This window comes from Fusarium poae, chromosome 1 (assembly GCF_019609905.1).
Source record: "Fusarium poae strain DAOMC 252244 chromosome 1, whole genome shotgun sequence".
In the NCBI taxonomy this organism is placed as follows: domain Eukaryota; kingdom Fungi; phylum Ascomycota; class Sordariomycetes; order Hypocreales; family Nectriaceae; genus Fusarium; species Fusarium poae.
The window spans coordinates 2233252-2254564 of NC_058399.1; the positions used below are offsets into that span (position 1 = coordinate 2233252).

General features: G+C 47.1%; 5 protein-coding genes across 5 annotated transcripts; 3 read left to right on the plus strand and 2 right to left on the minus strand.

The window, feature by feature from the left end:
- Positions 1-306: 306 nt before the first annotated feature.
- Positions 307-2116, minus strand: FPOAC1_000734 (uncharacterized protein; the record flags this gene model as incomplete). Its single annotated transcript, XM_044845345.1, has 4 exons — positions 307-606; positions 663-957; positions 1010-1864; positions 1986-2116. 4 exons carry the CDS (start codon positions 2114-2116, stop codon positions 307-309), a joined length of 1581 nt encoding a protein of 526 aa, XP_044711261.1.
- A 4876-nt stretch (positions 2117-6992) lies between these two features.
- Positions 6993-7526, plus strand: FPOAC1_000735 (uncharacterized protein; the record flags this gene model as incomplete). Its single annotated transcript, XM_044845346.1, has 2 exons — positions 6993-7201; positions 7250-7526. 2 exons carry the CDS (start codon positions 6993-6995, stop codon positions 7524-7526), a joined length of 486 nt encoding a protein of 161 aa, XP_044711262.1.
- Positions 7527-14803: 7277 nt separating this feature from the next.
- Positions 14804-16216, plus strand: FPOAC1_000736 (uncharacterized protein; the record flags this gene model as incomplete). The annotated part of the gene is made up of 1 exon (XM_044845347.1): positions 14804-16216. The coding sequence occupies one exon, from the start codon at positions 14804-14806 to the stop codon at positions 16214-16216; it is 1413 nt and encodes a 470-aa protein (XP_044711263.1).
- A 1489-nt stretch (positions 16217-17705) lies between these two features.
- On the minus strand, positions 17706-18614 carry FPOAC1_000737 (uncharacterized protein; the record flags this gene model as incomplete). Its single annotated transcript, XM_044845348.1, has 1 exon — positions 17706-18614. One exon carries the CDS (start codon positions 18612-18614, stop codon positions 17706-17708), a length of 909 nt encoding a protein of 302 aa, XP_044711264.1.
- Positions 18615-19427: 813 nt separating this feature from the next.
- FPOAC1_000738 (uncharacterized protein) lies at positions 19428-21218 on the plus strand (the record flags this gene model as incomplete). The annotated part of the gene is made up of 1 exon (XM_044845349.1): positions 19428-21218. One exon carries the CDS (start codon positions 19428-19430, stop codon positions 21216-21218), a length of 1791 nt encoding a protein of 596 aa, XP_044711265.1.
- Between the last annotated feature and the right edge of the window lie 95 nt (positions 21219-21313).

Below are 21313 nucleotides of genomic sequence, written 5' to 3' on the forward strand. Positions count from 1 at the left end.
AGAAATATCTCAATCCAAGCAGGTGACATTCTGAACCTCGTCAGCGGCCGTCGACTGGAAAAGCGTCTGCATCGTTTCTCTTAAAATAAAAACAAATAGAAAATAGAAACAATAACTTTTTCCATCCATATCCCCAATCCGTCCTTTTTTTGGTGGTGGCTGTGATGTGGTGCGAAAGAAGCGTTGAAAGAGAATAAGCGGGAAGAGTTTCGTGTTTCTCTCGACCTTGTAGGTCTTAGATAATTAACTTCCCATGCGAAAATGAAAACGTTATTCATGGCTTCATCAAATCGTGTCGTTGCCAGGTCAGATTGCCCAGCAAGTGTTTGAACTTTCGTTCGCATACAGCTTGGTGTCAATTGGCGTTGTTGCCATCGGTGTAAGCACCCGTATTGGCACATACGACGTACTCGAATCATAGGAGGCATAATCGCTCTTCTCCCACGAGCCTTGCTGTGCTTGCGTCTGTCGTCCCTTCTGGCGAGCATTGTAACGAATGAGCGAGCCCTTTCCGGGGGGAGTCTTTAAAACAATGGAAGGCTGAGGGGCCGGGGCCAATCGCTGCTCATCATTGGCATCACCGTCAGCGCGGCTGCCCCAAGATGTCTACAACAGCTTTGTCAGTAAAATATCAAGCTAAAACGCAACCACTAAAAACATACCATGTTTAATGTGATCAGGGCATAGAGCTTGATCAATCCGTGGAAATACCCAAACACGACCGAAACGGGTAGGAACATGACATCGCTGGGGTTTCGAATAAACAAACCCATCAGCTTGACCACCTTGGTAAAGGCAAACATGAAAACAAACTGAGACCAGAAAGCGTATCTACGGTTCTGCATATCCCAGTCTGCAGTTCCCCACCAGCACGAAGCGAGAAGAAGTGGATCGACGAGAAAAGCCAGCGAAGTGAAAGTCGCGAAATGAAGAGCGTATGTGCACCACAATTGTTGCCTATTTTTGTTAGAGACATTTGATTCAGATATTGAAGAACGGATTGACTCACTTCCAAATGTAACGCTCGGTAACCATGCTGGTCCAGTTGCTTCGCCAATTGCTTCGAGCCCAACGAGAACATTGGTACAAAAACTTGGTGCTGTTCTCCAATGTTGTCTCAATCTCGCACTCCTTCTCGTACTGAATCCATGTCTTCCATTGGTGGCTCACCAGCCAACGAGTCACAAAGTTGTCGTCGTCAGCGTTCAAAATCCACTTTCTCCACTTCTCGTTCTTGAAGCCGTGGAGAAAATCGTGACTCGAGAGAATTTCAGAGCGGTAGGCACCGGTACGGCCAGACATACAGGAAGTGCCGCCATCGATGTTGTGTGTGGCAGAGATTTCAAAGTTGCGACGCTCAATGTAAGCAGCACCCAGCCAGTTCCAGGCCTTGGTCGACCAAGAACCGTCGTGCTCTCGTCGAACCCGCTGGCAAGTTCCTACACCACCGATTTCAGGATCTTCGAATGGGGCCAAAATCCACGGCATAAGAGTAGAGGGCCAAGTCACATCGTCGTCCGCCATGATAGTAATGGGTGTCTCAACCTTGGGAAGGGCTTCACACACTTGAAGACGCTTGTTTGCGATGGGGGTGTCCAAAACTCGAACTTTAGGGAATACCAGAGAGTCAGCCAACTTTTGGAGCTCCTTTCGCTTATCATGCGTTGTGACTAGGATGAGCTCAGCCGGCTCACAAGCCAGAATACTCTCCAGAGAAGGACGAAGCTCCTCAAAAGCGTTATGGATAGTAGGAATGACAACAGTAACGTCCTTGCTAGTGAAGGTCGGCTTGCTGGGAATGGGCTTTGACTTGTACGTCCAATGGCTGACACAGTGGACTAGAAGACGGAAATAACGATGGACCCTAATAGATGGTTAGACTGAGTTGCTAATGAAGTACCAGCAGCTTGAGATAATAGGTTGATAGACTCTAGGACAGCCTAGTTGCCAGATATGTGTTCACAAGGCACGTAAAGATAACTTACCAGAGACCCAGGAAAAGGTACAGCCAGAAAGTGCTCGAATACCAAAAATCGAAAGATGGCATCGAGAGAGATAATGGCCCAGCGAAGCCAAGAGGGCTGCGCCCCATATTCTGATGATCTGATTCAGGCATAGTGACGTTGCGAGAGCGTTGTAATCCGGCAAGTTTGGCGTGTAAGAAGCAGGTGTTGTTGTGCCCTCAAGACGAGGAGGAGGTTTAGTGATATATAACGGATATTGACGGATACCAAACAGCAAAGGTGTATATCCGAAAGAACGAGGGCGAGAAGGTGTTTATAAGTGATATCGGGGCAACAAGATTCTTAAGTCTTGCAGTCTGGAATTGACAGTGGTTGACCGTCCAAGATGATTGAGGTGAGGTGGAAGTGAATCAGAGACGCTGGAAGTACCAAAGCAAAAACACTATGCACCAGAGACACAGTCGCACCTTCGCAAGATTCGAGGTAGCGGACGTATAATATACAATGACGGGAAAGGGAACTATTCAAAGATGGCCATGACAAGAGGAATTGGCCGGTGGAAGAAGAGCGAGGAGGAGGAAAAGAGGTAGTGGCGATGATAACAGCCTGGGGTGAAGATGGGGAACGGGTCTACGATATATACCTATGCCAAACCCCGTCTCCAAAACGGACCATGCATGAACATGGAGTAGAGAGGGTCCTTGATGAGGCCGCGGGCCATCGTAGTGTGTACCTAGCTGTGGTGGCACTGGTAGGGCGGCAACTACGTAGAGACAAGCGCGCAAGTCTGTCGAGATTTGATCTTGGTCTGGACAACGGAGGACAAGACGGCAGGGGTGTATTGGGTCCTGCGCTCACTGCATTAGGACCGGTGGAGCGAGGGGTTGGATGATTTGGAGGGTTGGAGGGCCCATGTATGGCGGCGGCGGCGGCTCGACTTGGGGGATAAGAGGGCACAACGATGTAGCTAATTAGTAGCGTGAATGGGATTGGTGGAGGGGGTGTACTAAGATCACAGCAAGAGACTGGCGCGCGTTATTTGAGAGGCGTTGCTGTTGAGAGCCAGCAGTTCATTTTGAGTCCCGTTTCCGTTGGACGCCGACCCCGGCCGCGTCACTACCGAGAACGGTGCAAGTTTGATTTTCTCTTTTCTCCTTGCTCAGATGCTGCTACTGCAAGTTGTCGAGAAATACTGGAGCGAGTAAACAAGCGGGGAGAACAGCGACTGCGTATGGTGCAGGACAGGGCATGGGGGCGCAGGCTTGCAAGCGTGGAGTCTTCTTTAGCACCTCCAACTAACTAGGTACCTCAGTGCCTTGGCCTGAAAACTCCAGCACGTCCGTTCATTTCTCCAGGACCCTATCATCGTGGCGCCGATTCTGGGCTGTCGCATGAGGGTCACGTCTCGTGCGTAGTGACAGCCCATGTCAGAGCTCTGATAGCCCTTGGCCAGTGCTGCTCGGCCCGCGGCGCACATCATGGTCCTTGTCTTTGTCGTTTCGTTGTTTTGCCTCTGGGGTCCAAGTTGAGTAGCAGGGTTCACACAAAACCTCGATGGCGTCGATGACTAGGCGGGAGACAAGACATGGGACCTTGCTCGTGTTTAGCTTGTGGATCCAATTCTGTACTGACGCGAGCGAGTAGAGTCCAAAGCCAAGCCAAGACAGAACGAGACAACCATTCAGCACAGCATAGCATTGCATCGCATTGCATTGGCTTGGTGAGGATCTGGTGGGGAGTGGATTAACAGCTGGAGGAGGCTTGAATACCTAGTCGTAGTACCAGGGACCTTGACGGTCGTCAAAGCTGCCGTATGTAGGGACCAAGCAAGTTGCGATATAGTCTATGTAGATGTGCCAGTACATCGATTAGCCGCTCATCTTTGATGAGCCCGTCGTATCAGAGTCAAAAGATGGTGTTTTGCGTCTTGCGTCTTGCATCTTGCATTCGAGAGCCAAGGTAACACTGTGGAATGTAGTGGAGGAACAAATAAAGTATTGTTGTTATTTTTGCTTCTGCAGACGCGAGAGACTGGGTACAGTCAGTCCCGTATGTATGTCTTTCAAGATTGCATGTCGACAGATGGGGAGAAACTCACGAATCGATTGTCCAACCAGAAGCTGTGAACAGTGAAGACAATTGGCGAGTGAGCTATTCGGTAGGTATCGAATATCCTGGGACACGCAATTTTAACATCCTGGGATGCAGGAACTGGGTCTGCGCACCAAGTGCTGGTCCAATGATGGAGGTGTAAATGTGCGCTGTATGGAGAAAATGCATTGCAGAGTGTAGACGAGCAGGATAGAAGAAACATTATCACAAGGTGGTTGCAGTAGTGATGTGCAATTAATTTGAATCCTTCCACAGTTGAGATAAACTCTTGATTGAGGTATTGTATTGCCTCTTCCTTATACTTGTAGCCAAGTGTTGTATTTTCCATGTTTCATCCATTCTTTTATTTTATGTACCTAGGTTAGCACATACCTGGGGAGGCAACTTGGCCTCCTACCTAGGTTGGCTCCTACCAGTTAAAGATGAGATCAGATGGTTGGACCGGAGGTAAAATGGTAGGTGCAGATAACCTCAAATCCGAGGTCCCTGCCTTGTCGATGCTACGTACCCACCTAGTAGCTTAGCTGTCGACACAATAGTGGGGAAAGTAGTACCTGTCTGTACCTGCTCACACCTGCAGTAGGTTGACGTTTCGTGGCTTCATCGATTATCTACGTACTAATCTTTCCTCTTTATAACACTAAATCCAAATATGTCACCCTATTCCCTTGCTACTTATAATTACTGTCGCAATCTGGCAACCACGAACATCCGCTTTATTACGAATCCGTCTCGCTTCTCTTTGCCAACACGAACATCCACATCGGCCGCCGCATTATGGAAATCTTTCTCCGAAATAACAAAGCAAATAATGTGCAGAATTCCCGTGCCTTATCCGCGCAGGATGAGGCAAGACAACGATATCAGAGCACAGCAGAAAAGTATAGTACAATCTAATATGCACTGAGATAAGTGGCCAAAGAAAATGCATTATCACATCACATCGCATTGTCTCGCCTAGCCAAGTTGCTGAGATCGGGATTGCTCCGCCCATGGATGGATGCCGCGTTGCCTGGCTTGCCTCCAATGGCACTCGCATTTGACAGGAACAGCGGCTGATTATGCTCGGTGGGAAACCGGCCTAGAAAAGGCAACCAGCGAGCGGACACTGCAAACCGCAGATCGTTCAACACGGCAGCTAAACAAAGGCAGGCCAGGGTTGTAGTGTTGCGGATCCTCTTCGGCTTCGGCTGATTGCTGAGATTCACTTATTGAAAGACTCCGGAGGAGAACATGCTGCATCTCCGCCAGTAGCCCTGGTTTCTTCCAGTCACGGATGATTGTGTCACCTGTGTCGGCGACCTTAGAGCCTATGGCGCACGGTTCAACGCACCAAGACCGATGATCTGTGGCTAACACTAGGCCTTCAGGTCCTACAACCTTTATTAGATACTGAGTGGTGACAGATGTCGCTATATGGGTGGCCTTCCGTAGCAGGTATGCGGCATCACAGCATTCGCCAACATGCAACTTTGCTTTGTTTCTCCTCGCTCCCCCGGAGTGGAAGCACAGGCCACTCTTGGCTACTTTTGTCAATCCTTGTCCGTTAATTCTCTGGATTTCGGATCTCAGATTGGACCCCTCAACTGAAGAGCCTTCTTATGCAGTTGGTTCTCACTGGAGTCACTGTACCTTGTGGATTATATGGATATCGAGTTTTTTTTGATATTGATATAGGTATCCCTCGAAGTCTAATATAAAATCGATAGATGCAGCTTTATTATAAGAAATAGGGCTCTTAGAGTAACCTTAATCTTATATAAATATAAAAGCAATACCTACTATATAACCTACTTATCCTTCTTTTAATATAAAGATAAGACTACTTTTAGACCCCTTAAATATAAAAGACTAAGTATTTATATTAGTTAATTTACCTAGATATACCTTAATCTCTATAACTAACTAACTATAGCTATATTAATATAGTTATTAGACTAGGCCTATAAAGGCAATATAATAAATATTCCTCTTAATTTAAGTTAATAAAGAAAAATATTAAAAAAGCTATTAAGGCCTTAGAAAATAAGCTATTTATTCTTATTAAGAATTAAGCTAAGATTATTATAAATACTTTAGATATATTATTTAATAATTAGAAGGTTAAAATAGCCTTTTTTAGCTATAGCCTTTTTCTTTTATATAGCCTTTTTAAATTTATTATTAAATATATTATTTAGCTTATAAAAGAAAAATAGCTATTAAAGGCTTTTAAAGCTATTTTAAATAATTATAAAGACTTAAATCTAATAGAGAAGCTATTTCTATAGAAGTTAAATAATAAGATATATAAGGCCTAGTAAGATAAACTAGGATATTAGGCCAGGTTAGTCTATAAATATAGCTATTAAAAGAAATCGGCGTATAGGGTTTAGTTAGAAAGGGTCGGTTAGGTGATTTTATAGGTTCTAGGTTGAAGGAAGGTTTTATAGGTTATGTAAGGTTTCGGTTACTCTGTGTAAGCAATAAACAAGTAATCGCATGGATGGATATCGAGTATAAAGACGTCTTGAGCGATCGCAGATGGCAACTAAAGCCGTTGAGTCACACCATTCCTGGATCTGCCATGGCTACATAATGGTCGACCTCAAACCCACATGGGCTGTTGTTGGTTTTTCCTCGAGACAGGCACCACAAGGGTCTTGGTGTAGTCTCATGTAGGACAGCCAAGACGGAGCCACAATCTCTAGGGCCAAATGGACATCATCGGCCCCGGTCAGAAGAGGGAACGTCGGACATGAAGCAAACTACTCAAACTCCATGCAAAAATAGCTCTGCAGCTACGGCACGGAATACGGATTCGTCAAAATCGATTTGTCTAAGGGCATGTCAGTCATTGTCTGATCCAATTGGTGCGACGATACCAATTTCGTAACGTCCTAGTGCCTGCTTTCCTGATCGATGATGAGCCTCAAAATGACCCATCCATCTTTTCACGACCAACTCGGCAGCTACTGGTTCTTCGCTCCTCTGAATTGCCTGTTCTTGCAAAACCATCTCCACCGTCAGCGGATTGGCACTGCAACAGTTGCTGAGTCGACACTGATCAAGCTCGCCAGCTCCCGAGCCCTTACCAAATCTGATCTAGGCTCACAGAGGCTGGCGCGTGCGCTACAGCACGGTGGGTATCCTTCGCACATCTGCCCTGTTAGGATCCTTTGATCAATACCTAGTTATCAGCCAGCACCTGTTGGTCCAAAGGCCGACTCAAGTTTCAACGCGGCGCAACGCAGCTCGACATTTTCGGCAACAGTTATCGTCCTGCAGACTACTGCAGAGCATCGGCCATTGTTGTCCTGGTTGGCCAGAGTAGGTCTCATATTTGACTTGGCTATCTCTCAGCGAGTCACCATATCCAATATGAGCACTGTTACCTTGGACACTGCGTCGAGACATGACTGCACGCAGTCTGCAGCTATTTACAGAACGGTACTTCTGTTGGTATCTTAAGGTGCTGCATTCATTCTCAACCTCGAATAGTATCCAAAACTCGGCCTACCTACCATGTCCTGCAACATAGCAGGTAGCACAAGTGGTTTTATTTGATCAATCCAGTATGGGCCACTGTGGGTCAGTCCTTTTGTTTATTTTTCAACACAAGACAGGCCAGGGTCTTTTGAGGGAGTCTGCCCATCAAGACACCAGAGTGGGATCCCCACTGCACCCTGATCCTGATGCCGGTCCTTTACTGCTCAAACCTCTCAGGTTTGCACCTCGATTTGCCGCTATGGAGCCATTGGTATATCGACGGGCACATGCTCGAGGTAATTTTTCTCTTTCGCAGACCTTGAGTAACATTGCCACCACACGAACGAGAAATACTGCGGGCGCTGTTGGTCCAGGATATAAATCAGGTGCGGTAATATAAACGATACTCACAATGCGTTGTGATATCACTGTCATGTTGAAAGCCAGCAAGGCCGATCTTGATGCCGTTGTTTTCTTAGTTCTTCAAACGGGAAGGAAACTTGTGGAGGGGCCAGGATAACCCTAGCTTCGCTTGGAAGCCAAGGGGATCGACTTGACAGGGGAGACAGGCGATTGAAGCACGGAGCATCTGCTAAACCGACGTCGCGTCGGCAGAGCTTGCTATCTCGAGAAGAGAGGCCTTTATCCTTGTCCCTTTCTCTATGAGAGACTCAACGCCAAACATCCTTCCACATACTACGCGGTGTTATAGCTACTCTCTAATGAGAAATTTCATTATTTTGAGCGAGGCGATAACATGCACTATTCGTTGTGGATTTCATCAAGAGTCGTCTACTGAGGAGGTTCATATTGCTGGGTTATCCTGTTTGAGCCTGTACCCTGGTTATGGTTAAGTATCCATGTCATGATGAACAAGATATACAGCAACATCGATATCGACGATTTTGATGTCATGCGTCCTGCACCATTGCAGGTGGGGAGTTACGTCTACGTTTCGTCGGGACGAAAATTCCACTTGTCTCTTAACATATAGCCTGATGCAGGAAGCGTCAATCGGTAACACGTAACGGACTTCACGAACAGGTTTTAGAGGCGCGTCTATAATCAGATCTAGGGCTATTCCCGCACTAGTTTTCGGTTTCCATTCATAGTGCAACTTTTGTATTGCTAATGCTGCTTGGCGTTGACAAGTATCTAGATGTGTTCTGATATATCAAGACTCAGTGACTTGACAGCCTTCTTACAGTAACTAAAAACCCACCTGGTGTGAAACCCAAGGATGATGGGAGTTTAAGACACCGTGATACGATTATTTAGGAGGAGATCTAGTCATGCGGATGTAACACAACTCCTCTATAACTCAGCTTCCACGCAACTACAACCAACACGAAGTTCTCGTAAGCGTTCTTTCAATCATACATCTCTGTATTTACTTGGCATGCTCGTTCTTTTTTCTTAAAACTGTACCTTCAATAGGCGAAATGTCATGGCGGGGCATTGGTATGCGTCGGGGAAGTACAAGGTGCTGCCGGAGCTGCTATCGGAATAAGCATGCAGCATGGGAGCTTTCATCGTGGGCTTCGTAATACTGTCAATTATGATAGGCTGGCATCTATGGTACCTGCACTAAGCGTCCTTCTCCCCTGTATCGTGAGATGGAGCCATGTTTAGGTCGCGGAAGGCTACCCGTAGGAGCTGGACTATAAATCGAAGCTGTTGATGCATATGGTTTACGGACTAACGACAACTATATGATAGGATGCTTGTAAACACGTCACGACGGTTATTAAACACACAGACTCTGTCCTATTATGATTGCCCTTTGCCACTGTCGCCGCAACAACGGATTTTGAATGGTGTGGCTGTCGTTATGCCATCTGGCATTGTCTGGGTGACGTGTGAAACTCTGAGCTTTGACAGCAACCATGGCGAATACAGCTGTCAGAACATGCCTGATAGACCAAAAAGATACGAAAGATCAATATATTCCAATAATTAAGCTCTATCGGCGTTGTCTGTGGAAACTTGTGGATTCCTTACTCACACCGCAACTTCAAAGGCTACCCTGGAGAGAGGATACAGCACATCCATGTCCTGAAAAGGAGGTTCGGAATATGAGATAATCGCGGTAAGGAAACTTACGATTGAGCTATAGTTCTGGAGGATTGTAATATTGGTTTGGAATATACTGAGCCTGTGTTGTCGAGTGTGGGTTCGAAACTTGTTGGTTTGATCTTGTTAACCTTGACAAAGTGTCACACGAATCTTTGAAAATCATGATACCAACAAATAGCCGTACTATCATGGAAGAACTAAACACTGAGTCATTTTCTAGTGTCTATAAGTCACTCGAATGATAGTTGGGGCGACATATGACTACCTTTGTACTCTCCAGAACGCAACTATAACCACCAGCCTATATTCATTGTTCTCGAAAGTGATGCTTTTCTTGTGAAACAAAGTATGGGACTAATGAACCGACCTGTAGGAGAAATGTGAGTAAATATTGTAAGCGATATAACGATGAGAAGATGCTCGGCAAAGCGACGAGTGTAGTCGTGGCACTTAATCCGTCACTCAGCATTCACCTTTTCTTGCTAAAGGTTTGATACGATCCAGCAATCTTTTTCAATTACGGACTTTCTGCATAAGTCTGATAATGCACTATCCGTCTTCGTAGAAAAGCAGACCTGTGACTATGGCAGGAGGACTCATGTAAGATAGATAGTAGTCAAGGACAGTGAGAACGGAAGACTGTAGCATTAGTACTAAAACCTCATATCGATACACAAGATATAGCCTTTCCATATATTGAAATGTCCCCCCTCAAGTTATCAGAGTCCCTTTACATTAGATAGTGATACTTTGGTATTGCTCTTGTTCTTATACAACGTTTCGCATATTCTCTGCAAGCATGTCCATAGAGTACAACAGGCCCCCACATGCTTCAATCTAAAAAAGAATACAAATTCACAGTGACGAAGTGATAGTCAGTAGTAAATTGACATTGAATTCATTATGATACTAATGTTGAAACAAAGTGTATTAGGCTGCCTCTTTCTCACACTATTAGTGTATCAGAATGCAGATCATGAAACAACATAGCTACGAGCCGACGATGTGATCGAAACAAAACCGGCCTCACCTTAAGAGGATTCGAGTTTCAGCCAAGACGGTTCGTACCGTGTTTCAATGTATAGAGGTAGAGACTCGTCTATATCGCGATGATGATTCGTTCGACGGCAGTGCCGGTCGAAGAGCCTCAAGTGAGGTTCACGTAGGTCGCATTCGGACCAATACCAATGAAGTAGATAATATAAGTATCATAGCATCTTCAGCAAGTGTGTTCAAAGAGTGTATTATTGCTTTTGTCTAATCTTCTTCAAGTCCTTACTTGTTTGCGACTAGCCTGAGATGAAGTGTCTCAATGAACACAGCCGCAAGAAGGATATAGTCGATCACTCTATCCGTTATTGATGTGGGTGTTCCTTGAAGTGTAATGATCACTCTATCCGTTATGATCTGACTGTAGTAATAGATCATCTTTAACTTTTGTGGAAAACAACCCTTAAGTATTATGACGAAACCTGTAACTCGTTTCAAGAATCCTTTGATACTGGTTGTTGGAACACACTCTATCCGTATATGTATATGTACGTGGAGCTGGTGCTACCTGCACAATGATTAACATGAAATGCAAGAAACAAACAAGTCAATTTGATAGGAGTGCATATAGTATATCCAGTTTAGCTGCTAATTTTGAGTCAAACAAGAAGTTTCTTCAACAGGTGGGTACAGATGTCATCATGCCCAGCCTGACATGTGGGTTTGAAGTATGGCATGACATGACAGTCCGGAGGTGAGTTAGTAATCTCCACTCGGTATACCTTTTGAGGACAAGGTGAACGGAGACGATGGAGATGGGGGTTTTAAAGACTTAAATGACATATTTGAAGAGATTTACACAAACTTTTCTGCGTGCCTGGACCAATAACTGACTGGCCTTTCAGAAAGAGGCGAATTTGTAATGACTAGTTACTGAGTGTACTTGGTGGAGGAAGAGAAAGGTAAGACACATGGACGAAGGCGTCTGTGTATGCACGGGGCAGTGTTGGGGATCCATTCAGTTAATGCCCAGTGACTACGAGTCTATTCCCACCTGACTTGGGCACGAGAGGACTTGTTAAAGCCATTAAGGCGGGGGAAAGAGGAGAAGGAGGGGTCAATAGAGATGAGGAGGAGAGGGGCAAAGAGGACGCTATGGATATTGTGGCGCAAGTTAAAGAGATGTTAGCTGAGGACCCTTTTTGGGGAAGATTTATAGCTGCGATATAATGGCAGAGTAGAGAGTCTATCGTGTACTACAAGATTTGGTGCTGGCGAAAATGTATGGTTGGCGAGACAGTAAATCTTACAAGGGGTTTGGCTTTCGATGTCGTGCATCACTCACTGAATAGTATGGAGGTCGAATCTGAAAAGAGAGACGGCCAGGGGAAGACGATCTGATGGCGTTCCTGTACCTGAGAACGATGGGCCTAGTGGCGCAGTCTGGATTATTTCCCCTCACCTAACAAGTCGCGGGGACTGAGCATAGAAGGAATGAGTAGACAGACACACGGTTATCAAAGGTCAAAAGCTTCATCATAGACTAAACGCACTTCCTACTGCAACCAGATAATGAATGGCATTAAATCACAAAGGCTATGCAAATGATGGATGTATGTTCAAGGCTGAGTGAGTGCCGTGTCATCAATCTCTAACCCCATAACGCGTCTATCCCGCAGATACCATCTAAGCCTCGACAGATACGTTAGCCGCTTTCGTGGTCAGTGATGAGTCTTTTAGGCTATGTACGTGAGAAAAGAGGCAATGATGACATGGAAAACTGGACTGGCCTAGATCGAGTGATCGACCACTAGTGCCAAGGGGACAAGGGACAGGTTGTGGTCGAGGCCAAGATAAGGAACGCGGGTAGAACGGGCAGACAGAGGTAATTAAAACAAGCGAGAGTGCAACAAACGGATGGACGCGTTATGAGATGGGATGATTAATTGATTATTTAGTTAGTCGCGTACCTAGTTGAATTAATTATAAAAAATAATGAATGCATGAATGACATGTGCAGTAAGTAAGATGATGTGCTGATGTTACAGGAACCGAGATAAAAACCCCGCAAACAGAAGCAATCTTGGACGATCTGGAAGAAACGATGGACGTTATGGCGGATACTGGGTTATAGATGAGACTGATATCCGGGGGATCAACATGGGATGAAACGGTATATGATGCAAAGAGTCACAGATCTGGGAAGCACATTCATTACACAAATTATGAACGAGGCTGAGGGAAATACTCGTTTATTATACATTAACCACCTCTAACATAGGTACATAGGTAGTATCACACACTCTTTTCCCATCAGCCGAAAAGGGCCGATCAAGTGGCCTACACTATCAGAGTAAAAAGTAAAAGCTGGCGAGGCTATAGTACTGGCGTACCAATAGTTCCTTTTGTTCTCTCTAACACAGCTTTCCTGTGCTTCTTCAAAGCGCATCATCACTTCGAATCCTACTCTTCTCATTGGGTCATCTGTTTCCCCTCCATTGAGACAGATACGGACTGTTGCATCTCATGTTCCAAGAACTACTCCTCCCCGCAAACGCCCCCAATCTCACCTACAGGTTTTATCTGTAGTGTTATCTATCAGCCGCCAAGATACTGTAGACTACCTACCTACCTAGGCTACCTACTAGGCTACCTGGGCTAGATACTAGGTAGGTACTTCTGGCAGAGCATCGAAATACATCTTCAAGTGACTGACTGATCATCATCACTCACCTCCTCATCGTTGTCTTATCTTCCCATGTCTTAGACTCCTGAATCAAAACCCCGCCTTCTTCAGGGACTCTTCCCCTTTTCCGCTTTACCGCCTCTCTTTCGCAAGGCTCAACAATCCGTCAAGCTCAAGCGATCGCTGCAAGACATGGTATTTCTACGGTTCGTCACATTTTTCTTTGACAGACCGACCTTCTTCGCTTGGCAGCTTCCGCGGCCGAGAGACCCTGACCAATCCCTGCTCAGGGAAACATACTGTGGATGAACAAGTGGGAAACAGGAAGCTCAACACTCTCGATTGACTGGTCAACGTCCCAGAGTCTACCTACTAAACCCCACGTGCCCATAGTCTGAATGAGGCTGAATGTGGCCTAGAACGTCTTGACATTGGCTGGGATACTCGGCTTCGCTGCCACCGAAACCCAGTTTTCTGTAGGTACGGGTTACCGGTATCTTGTTCCCATGTCTTCCGGGGCTATGTTTTGCTGAGTCTGAGTCTGAGTCTGGGTCTGGGAGTGATAGCGATTGTATGTAGTACCTACAGTAGTAGCCTCTTTCCGGACGCACCGCCATTCTGAACTCTCCACTCGCTGGACTGGAACTGCCTCCGCCGCTCTCACCGTCGTAATCTGCCGCCTCTTACACGGCCACAGTGAGAGACGACACCTAAAAAGACAGAGATAGATATTACCGTCTTACCCTCCCTGTTCGTTTTCCCCTCCTCGTTCTTTCTTTCTGTCATATCATTCCAAATCAATTATCTCAGCTCGAGTCAGATCAGAGGGAAAGAAAAGCAAAAAAAAAACTCTCCTTCTCGGTTCTGCTCTCGCTTGACTTTGCCGGATCTCCTTTGGTATTCCTTGGCTTTTCGAGTCTTGAGTTCTTTGGGTCGACTCCTCCTTTTTACCCACCCACTACTCTCGGTTCTCTAGGGCCCCCCCTGGTAGCCTAGAACCAAACCTAGAACTTTAGAGCCAGGCTTTCCCCCCGGGCCCCCGTCCAGTTCAGTCTTCTATTGCGACATTTCCAGTTCTTGTTATTGCTTCTGGTTTCCTGTCTTGTCTCGTCTTGATTGTTTACCTCATTTCTTGCTGTACGCTGGTCGTTCTCCTCAAAGAGCGAGCAGTCGGTCAGTTGTTTGTCTGCCTGCCTGTCTATTTGTTTGCTTGTTGTATTCTCTTTAGCCTTTACACTCTGTGCAACTTGAAAAAGAGAATTCATTCATGATGCTCTGAGATACGCTGGGCGTGCGACAGACTCCTCACCACCCGCTGCGCTGCGCCCGTATCCGTGCAACGGGCGACAAGAGACAAGACAAGAAAAGACCACCACCAACAGATTAACCTCGGAGCCGACAACTCAAACCCCTCGTATAGAATATCTCTGACCTGCTTATCTTTTTTACCATCTGCAATCCTCTTTCCCCATCTCTGCTGCTTGACCTTTACTGGTTTTAAATGGCAATGGCGCAAACCAGCAGTCCGATACCGATCCACGGTTACGGACATGGACACGCAAAAATAACAAAATCACGAAGCCGACCAGCCGTAAAGCCCATCCTCAAGAAACTGCAGTCGCATCATTCGCATTCAGAAAAGAATTCTCTCGATTTGGATCGCGGTTGGGACGAACAGGGCCAATTTGGTTATTCCTCGTATAATGTCGATGGCGACGACTCGTCTTACACGGCAGGTGCCTCAGCACTGCCAACACCTGCCGGTAGAGCCCGCGATGTTAGCTTTTCTGTATCGGCCACTGAACTCAGTACCGGAGGCAAGCGCTCAACCAAATATTCCCATGCTCGTTCAACAAGCGGCACTTCCCACGCTTCCCACGCTTCTGTAGCTACTTCTACCAGTGGCGGCCGAAACGGATCATTTGTCCATCCTTTTCAACAAACACCACGAACCTCGACGCCTCCTCTCTCATACGCCAACTCCCTCGCCTCGCTTGACAACACCAACGGCCCTCGCGATTGCTCACCTACAATTACCGAGAACGAAGACGACGTCGATTTTGAGTCTGCAAACTTTCAATCTTCGACTCGTGCATATCCTCTACAGCACTCAGCACCTCACCCCCGCCGCCCTTCACTTGCAAGTCAGCGCACCAGCTCGCTATCTGACGTGAACCAGCCTGTGCGCATCACTGCACACGGCCGTACTTCCTCTGGAATTTCTTCAAGAAAACCCCACAGTATTGTAACTCGCAGCCGTTCCGACCTGCACCTTAACACAGGTTCTACAACGGCAATCGATTCTGCATCGAGTGCCAGCCCACCATCTGGCTCTTGGGTTTCCCCACAGATGATTGCTGCATCTACTTCTTCAAATGCTATGTCCCCTCTCCGCAGCTCTCTCGACATGAGTGGTTTCCGTATTCGCTCGCGCAGCGAGGTAGACACTGCTACACGCCAGGAGAATGTTCGTGAAGCTCGCCGCAAGTTTGAGGAAAAGGAGAAGGCCAAGGAAGAGAAGTATGCTCGTGAAAAGATTCGCAAGCAAGAGCGCGCAGAGAGTCGCGAAGCTCACCGCTTCAACAAGAATGGCCGCAAGAGCAGTTTTGCAACATCTCGTATGTCGTGCGATCGAGTGTCCACTAGCATTGACCTCCGACCCAGCATCTCCCGCAAAACCACAGGCAATGGCAACGGTAACGGCGTTGGTTTGGGTCTTACCGATGAGAACGAAAAGGTCGAGTTCGCTGCGTCGAGCTACGATACTGCGCACAGAGGCACGACGCCTGGCTCCCGAGCTGACGATGTTCACTTTCAGTCAACTCACCGAGCCAACACTGCCAAGCGAAAAACCACCAGTGCCTGGACTGCCTTTGTTTTGTGGTTGAGAACGCGACTGCTCAAGCTTGGTCGACGATAGGATAAACACACCAGCGAGACCAAGACCAAGCTCAAGACCAAGCTGTCTGGCAGCAAAAAGAGCTTTGTTGTTAAAACCCCCTATCAAAACTACCACCCACAGCAGGCGGCGAGTCCATTCAACAACTCCTATTTCCCGACACCATATACCCCATGCCGATAGATCTACAGACTCGGCACCAAGCGGCGAACACAATTCTACCGTGAGGCTACTTCCTAACAAGATACCTTGATTTTTTACAATGCGCGATCCCGGGAAGGAGCCTAAACACCCACTTCCCGTCCGCTTACGCATCCGAACACGCGCTCACGGCCTTGAAAGCAACGCGGCGATGGAAACGGTCAAACCTTGACGACCGGACTCAACCGGACAGGACAGGACAGTTATGTTTTGAAATTTTACCAGGCAAGGAGTTGGGGTTCACCACTTTGTTTTTGTTTTTCATCTTCCATTTCATTTTTTTCTCTATACCGGCATGCATGGCCATGGTTGCATCAACGGAATCAAAGCTTACGTGGGATGGCACCCAAGAACTGAACTGAAAGTCAGTTCCGCTGATTTTGAGAGGATTTTGCTGCATTGTTTCTGTTTTTTTGAGGTACCATATAATACCTCCCTCGGCCGATGTGGTCTGAGGCATACGGATAGGACGGCTTTCAGGCGCTTCTACTAGAAAAACACGAACAAAGCATTACAGGCAATTCGCCTCTCTTACGTTATTCTCTTGGCAATCCCATATCGTGAACTAACATCGCCTCATTTTGTAGTACTAGTGACTCAATATGCCAAGCGAAATTATACGAATTTGAGGTTAAAGTGATGTATGTAGAATGAATGGCGCATTACTCACTTTCATGAATCGACAGATCAACCCCGAGCAGTCATCCATAGAATTGATTATCCAATTCAAAGAGGCAGCCAACCAGTGAGCTCATGAATTTGACTTCAAAACTAATAAAAACTCTCTCTCTTTTCGTAAGAGCCAAGAAGAGCCACTGCATCGTACGTGTTTATCATGGTGGCTCAGTATCGCCCCTTTGCTTTCACATGACACTGATTTGCACATGACGTTCGTTTGCAGCTGGGATCTTCGCTACAGACAATATCTCCTAGGTTCGGGCCAAGAGTGGGTCGATCAAAAGTCAATCCCCAAGTCGACTGTGGGGAAGAAGAGCCAGGGTCATTCTGAGGCTTGGGTTAATAATCTCATGACCTCTCAAAGGTCCAAGTGCACTAACTAATTCTTAGACTCAAGACGGTAATTAGTAAATAATATGGGGTTGAGACATGATGGAGTAAGGCTGGGCATGAGTTGGAATGGCAATGGAGGTCTCACTGTTGATGAAGAATGCGCCTTGTAAGACAGTAATTAAAGCACGACTAAATAAAGAGACATCCGATGATAGATACATACGTCAGAGACATCAAACACAAGAGCACAATCAAAGGCGCATCTCCAGCAACAAGAGTCAAGAGTAAGAGTCACTGTCTACAACTTGGGTCTGGCAATATCAACTGGTGTCCACCACGGGTAGATGCTAGGCGCATTCTTGTCCATGGTCCCAGTAAAGTCTGGCTTTCTTTTCTCCAGGAAACTCTTCATTCCTTCCTTGGCGTCTTTGCCAGTAAACAAATCCCAAAAGATCTTACTCTCTAGAAGGTGCGCCTCCTCGGGCGACGATGCGCCCCGGTAAATCATGTCTTTCATCACACGTGCAGAGACACCGCTTACATTAGTCGCGATTTCATCGGCGATCTTGAGGGCTGTAGGCAGGACCTCTTCCGGGGCAACGATCTCGCTGAAGAGCCCATCGAAGAGTCGGTGCGTGGCTGGGTAGACGCCGCCCGTTGTGGTGAGATGCAGAGCGCGGCTGGTCCCTATGAGGCGCGGGAGGAAGAAGCTGCTACACGCCTCCATGCTGAAACCACGGCGACCAAACACAAATCCAATCTGGGCATCGCGGCTCACAACGCGGATGTTGGCGCCCAGAGTCATGGTTATGCCCACGCCGACAGCCGAGCCGTTTATGGCGACGATGACGGGCTTGTTGCAGCGGTACATTGGCAGGGTAACAATGCCTCCCGAGTCGCGATGGTCAGCAGCGTCTTTACCAAGTGCATGTTCCTCGTTGAAGTCCATGCCTGCGCAATACATGCGGTTCTTTGGATCTGATGAAGTGAGGACTATAGCACGAACGCGAGGATCAACCGAGAGGGTGTTTAGCGCGTGGGATAGAGACGCAGCCATAGTATCGGTGAATGCATTGCGGGCTCCGGGACGGTGAAGCTTGATGACTATGACGGGTGTGACCTCCTTTGATGAGGAGGGATGATGGAAGAGTTGGAGAGTTGGAAGATCAAGAGAGGCGTAACTTTCTGGAAGTGAAGGAGATGCCATGGCGTTTCTTGGTATTATTAGAGAAGTTGAAGCCAGAGTGAATCAAGCTGATATCAAGTTGATGTTGGTTTAGAGTTCAATAGGTTGTTGATGTTATGAGACCTCGTGACGATCAACAGGCAGTACCTACGACCTGACTTACAAGACTGAGCCGAGGGCTTTAGTGGATTAGACAAAGGAATGACAAGGACTTGAACTGTCAAGTTAGAATATCTGTCACATGTGAAAATGGGTTCAATTCTATCTAAGGATCATCAATGTCAGCATGCACAGTCCTCGATACAGTGTGCGATAAAGTCTCTACTGTGTTGATTACTCATCCAACCACTAACGGGCAGCCAACACAAATTCCGGACGCCCAAATCAACCAGCAATGCAAAAGCCTCTTTGGAACTCCACACACAAGCTAAGCTCAAATATTAAGTTGAGCGTTTCTGACAAAAGACGCAGAGACAGTTGCAGGTACCCCGTCGAAGCAGACAATGTGGTCTTTGAGACAATGGTCTACCAATGGGAACCGCACAAAAATGTCTGCTATCAGCTGTACATCAATGAGCGTCGGTCCCTAGAGGACATCATGGTGCACATGAAAAATGTATACCAATTCACACCAAGGTAAGTTAGTTTCCGGTATGAGTGAACTTATGTATGTTTTTCTCCCATCAACTTACACGTGCGTGCCGTAGCAAACGGGCTTTCCAAGTACAATTCAGTCGCTGGAAATTCCCGACAAAGCAGAGACTCAAGCACAAAGATGATCGACTCGTGAAACGTATCCATGAGCTGTGGCAAAAGAATATCCCGCAAGGCGAGATGCTGCGGATCCTCAACGAGGATGATGGCTTTGACATCAACGCGCGAGAGCTCATAAGAGTGCGCGCTCGGAATCGATGGCTCCTCAGAGTTCGAAACGGTGACCGAGCAAGATCTTGTGACGCCGACAATGATGATGCACTTGAAAACGATGCCTCGCTTGATGATGAGGAAGAAGCAGACGTGACGAACTCGCTACCTGGTCAAGAAGCAGTAGCCTCTGGGCAGCATGCAATGACAAATGCTGTGAATTCCTTCCAAGATGACGCCGCTTCAGCAACTCATGTGCCCAAGCCTCGCAAGATCAGCAAAAGACAAAGCCGACGAAATCGTCAGCACCTCGGTGAATCAGAAGGCATAGTCCGGTTCCCTTCCGAGATGACTCTGAATGATTCCAAAGAAGTGTTGAGTCTCGACGCGACTGCTTACGCACAAACCCGTGAATGCTTTGCCGGAATCTGTCAAGAAGAATCCATTGTTAAAAAGACCCTCGCTGGACCTGGAAGATGGGACTATGCCAAGAATCTTCTGATCCACGAGCGCCCTAACTTGCAGCAGGTCCTTTGGGTATCCAAGGAGGACCTCGAAAGGAAACAGCTCGCCCTGGATATTATCTGTACTGATGTAACGAAGCGCTTACGCAACCAAGAGACCAAGATGACACTCCTTGATGCAAAGAACGAGCTGGGCCTGAACCCGGAAGAGTCTCACGACATACGTGCTGCTTTACATATTGTACTCAGCGATGCAAAGTTTACGTGCAAGTCGGACGGAACACCGGAGCAGTGGGAAGAACTGAAGAAGCAATGGCTGGAGAAGGTCGCACTTCTCAAAAATATTCCCCTCGATGGAGAAGACGAGCAGTCTCGTCGAAAGGCCAGGGCGATCGAAATTATTGCTCGGGATGTGATTAAGAGAAAAAGGGACGAGAAGAGAGTCAAGACTGCCAAAGCTAACGAAATGACCAAGCCAAAGGAGACATCTCCGCACAATGCTCAGAACAATGACCCGCCACACGAGATTCAAGAACCACAGTTCGTGCCTGACAGACATCACTCCATGCACCGCCATCAGGTACAACAAGAGAGAGATCCGCCTCCGGCCTTTTCTTCTGTGCAGCAAGTAGGAACGTCACGGTCCAGTCCACCTACAAGTCCAGTCGTAATGGATGATGGAGGAATGGATAGTAACATGGACACTTCTGGCTATGGATCTATAAGCGAAACACCAAATTCACGAATGGAGTACACAACGCGGCAACCTGCACCACCAAACCGACCTGCACAAATGCAGCCACAGACTTCCACTATGTCAACTCCTCAGGGAGTCCTTCCTCAGCCTCACAGAATGCTGGGCTCGTCTGCAAATACTGCAGTACCCATGAACAACCAGTACGCATCGTCCATGTACTTGGGAAATCAACCCCAACCGAGCTATATAGAACAGCAATATGTGCAGCACCAGTTTGCATCACCAGCACCCAGCACAATGTTCCAGCCTGTCCCCGCAGTGCCAAGTTCTTTTGCTGTGTTCCTGCGACTACATCCATCTTCGACTTATGTAACAAATACAAGTCTGTGGATTTCCACAATGGCTTCGCAGTCAATTCAAGAACTACGACAGACGGCAGTTGCCAAGTTCCCTGGTGCGCTGTGTGTTCGCATCGAGGGTATCATAAAGGACCCCAAAGGCAACGAGCTGCCGCTGCAGATTCAGGGTGATGACGAATTGGGTGCCTATTTTGCACATATGCAAGGCGGCTCACCGACGTTCTCTGTTCAGCTTGTCTAACATCGGAGTGTATGTACAAGGGCTGCACATGACTGTTCAGTGCTGCATGCGCGAACAAACTGCAGAGCGACTTTGGTAGTTCTGTTGGGAATGAC